General features: G+C 41.5%; 1 protein-coding gene across 2 annotated transcripts in view; it reads right to left on the bottom strand.

The window, feature by feature from the left end:
* Positions 1–843: 843 nt before the first annotated feature.
* PI4KA (phosphatidylinositol 4-kinase alpha) overlaps positions 844–6000 on the bottom strand; it is a 141291-nt gene continuing 136134 nt past the window's right edge. For both annotated transcript variants that reach the window (XM_083149000.1, XM_083149011.1), the window contains 6 exons: positions 5186–5311; positions 4572–4692; positions 4033–4192; positions 2483–2572; positions 2316–2399; positions 844–1625 (listed from right to left, as the gene is read on the bottom strand). In XM_083149000.1, coding sequence (XP_083005126.1) covers positions 1574–1625; positions 2316–2399; positions 2483–2572; positions 4033–4192; positions 4572–4692; positions 5186–5311 — 633 coding nt within the window. In that variant the 3' untranslated portion in view covers positions 844–1573. The remainder of the gene's footprint in view (positions 1626–2315; positions 2400–2482; positions 2573–4032; positions 4193–4571; positions 4693–5185; positions 5312–6000) is intronic.

The raw sequence follows: 6000 nt of genomic DNA, 5'->3' as shown, positions 1-6000 counted from the left end.
AAACCGGGAATAATTTTAGAGATAATAAAGCTGATTCTGAGAATAAAATCTAGAACTTCGTACACAGAGTAAAGACAAAATCACTAGATAACAGGACTCGATAGCGTAAACTGGAGGCAGCGTGGCTGGGGGAGGTGCACTGATACAGCCATAAAATGAGCTCATTGGGAATAAATACTAATGAGTGATTATGAGGGCATATTATTAAGTCATATTAATGAGATAATAACTGAATTGTACAGTGGATCACATGTTGCTTTCCATTTTATAAAAACAAAACCTAGAATGCTTTCTGAGATAACAATGCTGTATCTGTGATTAAAATCCAGTACTTCATACAGGGCGGTAGCCCGGCATTGCATTTTGTAGAAGAGATTTTTTGGTACTTATGTAATATCTGGGCTCCCGTTTTTCTTATGAGACCGCGTCCGCTCGCCACGCTTCGGGCACGGTGGCTCGCTGCGCTCGCCACACTATATAAAAATCAACTCCATGCGTAGTTGGATAGTAGGGGTATGAAAAAATGGGGTGCATTTAACATGGGAGCCCAGATAATACATAAGAACACAAGAATAAAATTCAGCACTGTAGTCTTAACGTGGAGCATTCACCACCCAGTGGTTAAACTGTATTACATGGTGTGGGACTTCATGCACGTCATAACGTTATTTACAACTCGCGAATAGAGCGCTATGAGCAACGATGTATATGGTGTAAAACATTTACCAAGTATTAAGCAATGGAGCTTAGATTCCAGTTTCTTCATGATGGCATTGCAAGCAAAATTAGGTTTTACACTACAAATAACACATTTTATTGCAAGAACAAATCCAGAATCACACATCATCATTGATCAATTTTAATGTCTACTAGAACCACTGACCAACATATAAAACATCTCATAAATTTACCAAGACTGATATACATTTACAGATAAAGGAAGCAAAAATAGTTTGTATTTGTTTAATTACAGTTTACAGATTAAATACAATTCCATATATATATTTATTTATTTTTTACACAGAAGAGGAAATTAGCGATCTTCATCTTTTCAGCGTGACGTAGGATCCTCAAATTTAGAGGTGCAGTGCAATGACCAGTCACAGAGGAGTCATGTCCCCTCCCCCATCTAATCCATGCTACTTGTGGCCAATAGAAGCAGGGGAAATGTGCTCTAGTCCTGAGTGTAACATTTCTTATTCCTGATCATAGTGTAGGCAAACCGGCAATGCTGCTTTCATTGGGAAGAATAATAGATGCAGTGTTTCAGGTAATAAATAAAATGGTTTGTTTTTTTCTGCCAAGTCACTTCAACAAAATACATTAGTCTGATATGCAGAACCTTTGTGTGATTCAGATTTCTGATTGTGGTTTGCACAGGAGAATTTCAACAAGCAAATGGAAATAGGCATGTTGGAGCCACAAGTCTAACGGCCTAGTGCTGTCACCTGCCACGCTTCACCTTTCACACCTGCTGCAGACATTCAGAAACTGTGGATTGGGGTGAGCACAGACACAGCAGACTATACAGTAGATCACTACGAACAAAGGCTACCCTGGATCAGACAGGGGCTCAGTATGGGATGTCATTTTGATAGTACTGAATCATGTCGTATGTTCTGCTCCTGGGGGTCAGAAACAAAAAGATTTTGAATTAATAGTTCAGGGAAATGCATGAAAGTAATGTTTAGTCTAAGGGTGGTATTCAATCCGGGATTCCGACTGTCGGAACATCCCGACAGTCTGAATCCTGGGCCGTTTTTGCCCAGCTCGACAGGTATTCGACAGGCCAAATTCAATGTTTCGCCTATCGACTGTCGAAAAACGGGGCGTGTTGACAAACGGCCGTCAATTCGACAATCCGTGTCCGACAAAACAGATTCAACTGGTTTAAAAGTCGGATCTGTTTTGATGAATTCTGCCTTTAATGCAGTCGGAAACGGCAGCATTAAATGGGATTGAATACCTGCCATTTTTTTTTAAAGCTCTGTTCTACGAGCTTAACTCAAATATATAACACATAATATGGTAACCTGGTAATCTATCATCTAATACAGTGGTAGCCAACTCCAGTCCTCGAGAGCCACCAACAGTTCACGTTTTCCAGCTCACCTCGCAGGTGCACTCATTATGAACACATTTTAAAAGATCCACAGGTGGAGCTAATTACTTCACTTGTGATTCTGGGAGGAGACATGGAAAATGTAAACTGTTGGTAGCTCTCGAGGACTGGAGTTGGCTACCACTGATCTAATATCATTGCATTTTAGGAAAATAACCATTACAGCCATGAGAGTGAAGCATATGTGTCAGACCTGTTGCTGAGGAAGCAATTTTGTATAATCTTCAGGATGAAATTAGCGGCTTCTTTCTCAGTCATGTTGGGACTGAACCGATGCCTGGATTTGGGAAAAGTACAGTGATATATAAGAAAGGGAGACCCACAGACACCTGGCCTTTTATATTCTCACAATGTACTCACTTCAGCAATTTAATGGTCTGTCCACGAAAGCACGGTAATCCTGTGTCCAGCATGAGGGTTACCAGTGACACCACCGCATCCATGTACGGTCTGTGAGACAGAATAGTGGTGAAAGGAGATGCAGCCGCAACATATCTAGCAGCGCATTACTAACTAACCCTCGGAATATCAGATGCTACTGGTTGAAAACACAACCACAAAAACCAGAAGAGACTTATTATATACATTTTTATGCCTTTTTAACATGAACAAAAGTCATTTATATACGTTATGATTTGTAACATTAATGCTAATCTGCATCACTAGCTTTCTGCTGCCTTCTAAAAGCATATCTTCAAATTCCGTCTAGACTATCTACTAAACTTTGTAGACAGATTGAACCGATGGTATATAGGGCTGATTCAGAGTTGATCGCTGATGTGCGAATTTGCAGATCGAGTGATTATAGAATGAATGCGAATGCGTACAGATGGTAGCGTCCATGCACAAGGGTAAATAGTGACAAAAATTGAGTATGGAGTGTAAACCAAATTTGACCAGAGGTTGACTGACAGGGAGCCGGCGTTAGGGGTGGATACCGACCATTTTCAGGCAGTGTCCGAAAAAATTGCAGGCATGCCCAAGCATTTTAAGGGAGGGTCTGTGACTTCAGCCCTGGCCGCGATCAGCGTGTCTCCGTCGCAGGTGACCGGTAAGGTCAGATTTACTCACATTTTCACAGACTGGAAAAATCATTTGATTGTTTATGAATTGCGTATGGATTTACATAACGATCTGATATATTGTCGCAAATTCATTCACAGATATGCAAACGGCGGGTTTTCTTTCTGTCTGGGCACTGGCTATCAACTTTGCAGATCAGCAATCAGGTCTGAATCAGGCCGATAGTATATTAAACAGCATCTGATGTAGGCTAGAACCAAAGTGTAAACTCTTTGGAAATGTACGGAGCACTGACACTTAGAAACACTGCAGTGACCTATTAGTATGTTGCGGGCAAATTTTGTGTCATATTTTCATCATGAGCAATGTCAACGTATAGCTATTCCATTTCACAGACAGTAATCTGTACAACCTGACCTAATAAAAATCAGACATCTTCTGTAAGGAAGGACAGAACCTTGAACTGTGTGCGGTACTGAAGACCAAGTTTGAGAACCACTGGCATATGGCACTGCAATACTTGACTCTGCACCTCTGTTGGATGTAAGGAAAATACTCTGTGAGAAAATGGACAAAACTCCAGCTCCTGGTGGCCTCTCCTACTAGCTGAGTTGTCACATCTCACTAACAAGCTACACAACTCCTTCCAGTGACAAACACATCATGGTGCCTCATTAAAAGACCTCAACTGTGCATTCCGCATCATACTGTGCTCAGTATAGATTTTTTTCTAGTCCTATTTCATATTACAGTATAGAAAGCACCCCATTGTTTACGTCCTCTTTCCAGGTTGGACTCTGCATGATATAACAGAAATGTGACTTTTTTTTTTAAATTTGCTTTCACCCAGAAAGGGAAAAAAGGTCATGCATTAATGCACTGCTCACCTGACAGCCAGGTATCCGCGCACACACATCTCCATGAACCACTTGAAGGGTGTTGCTTCCATTTTACCTCCCATGATCATCACCATCTCATCAGTCAGTTTTATATCTGGCTCCCAGCCTAGGTTACCTCCTGGGGAGCTCTCAAACATAAATCCAAAATCTACAGGTAAAAAATAAAAAGGGGCACATGAATGGGCACAGAAGCAGCAGACACACAGAAAAAGGACAACAATGAGAACTGACAGCAATAGACAGAGGCACAAGGCCTGCGGAGCACATTGCAATCTCTACATGTATAGGAGTAGGACTGGAGAACAGCATTCAGAAGGAACATTGGGGCAGATGTATTAAGCCTGGCAAAGAGATAAAGTGGAGAAAAAGTGGAAGGAGATAACCCACCAGCCAATCAGCAGTGTTTGAAATATGACAGTTGGAAGTTGATTGGCTGGTGCGTTAACTCCTTCCACTTTTTCTCTAGTTTATCTCTTCGGCAGGTTTAATACATCTGCCCCAGTGAGTGGTGCAGCAGTGGGACTCACCTATGTGGATGATGTGACCCAGCTTATCCAGCATGATGTTGCCATTGTGTCTGTCTTTAATCTGCAGCAGGAAGAGCAAAAGGCTGTAGGCTGCCATACTACGTATAAAGTTATATCGAGCCTGTGGAAACAGAAAAACAAGCTTTACTATATAGGAAGGACACTAGGGGCAAAAATGTAATAGCATCAGAGTTTGGCGGGAGTGGTGGGATGTTTACAAATTCCATTCAGCAGAAAAAGGAAAGAATAATTGGTACTTCATCATCTTTGTGGCAACTGCTTACGCTACTGAACGTACATAGCGTACGGCAACCCAGGAGGTTTAATTTCAGGGTCCATGCCACCCTACTATGTCCATGCCACCATCTACTACCTTCAGTAATGTTGTGGCCAGAGAAGAGAGCCACGAGCCCAAAACATGGCAAGCCCACGAGGGGACAATTGCAATTCACGTAGCGGCTACTGTAACTGGCGTAAGCGGTGGCCGCAAAGATTAGGAAGCACTGAATAATTATTTATAGGAATATTGTGTTTACTTCTGGTTATTGCCATAACAAGAAAACAATCATGTTCGAGGGTACCATAAAACGTTATTATGAGTAGGCACACTGTACCTTCTGAAAAGCAAGGGTGGACTCATCACCATATTGCCGGGTGAAGTAATCATACATTCCAAAGTCAGTCTGGCGGCCGAGCTGATCCCGCGAGGTGCAGTCTGGAATACACTCGATAACTCCACACTGCCATACAACAAACTAAGGGTTATTGGATGTTTCTTCATATATCACCACTGAAAACTGAAAGAGTTTAAAACTGATGCCCTTAAAATGACAATGCTCATGACAGACCGCTGCACTACATTTACATTTATTATTATTATAATACTAATATATTATTATATTGATATTAATATATAATATTATATTATATTGAAATGTGTATCATGACTAACCCTTTGGCATTATGGATTAGCGGTTTCTCATACTGGGCCTGATTTGGATTTGTACACAAACACAAAGGTTTACCTAGAAATCTGATGGATGGGGAACAGTGTGTGTGCATAAGGGGTCCTGTGTTCTTGTTCCCTTAGCCGCAGTTTGCTGCAACATTTATTGGCGGAGGAGCGACAGAGATCTTTGGAGGGGTGGAAAGCCCAAGGTCTGCATTGTTGGACTAGCCAGATCCTATGACCAGCCTGAGTGCAGACCAGCCGAAGGTTGTATCTATTGCAATGGCAACCTGACGCTGCTTTTTTAGATGTAGCAATCAGATGCTGTCAAGAGGTGTCTATATCTTAAAGATGTTGTCTCCTGCTGTAATTATATTTTAGTTATATGTTATGGGACACAGCTTCCCTGCTGCTATGTAAAACCATGCATATTGGAATCAAAACAGTTCACAACCCTACAGTAGCCTTACATCAACCCTT

The sequence above is a fragment of the Crinia signifera genome, chromosome 1 (genome assembly GCF_055691185.1).
Source record: "Crinia signifera chromosome 1, ASM5569118v1, whole genome shotgun sequence".
NCBI lineage: Eukaryota > Metazoa > Chordata > Amphibia > Anura > Myobatrachidae > Crinia > Crinia signifera.
Note: the sequence above shows the minus strand (reverse complement) of the source record. Positions and strands in the feature narration are given on the sequence as shown.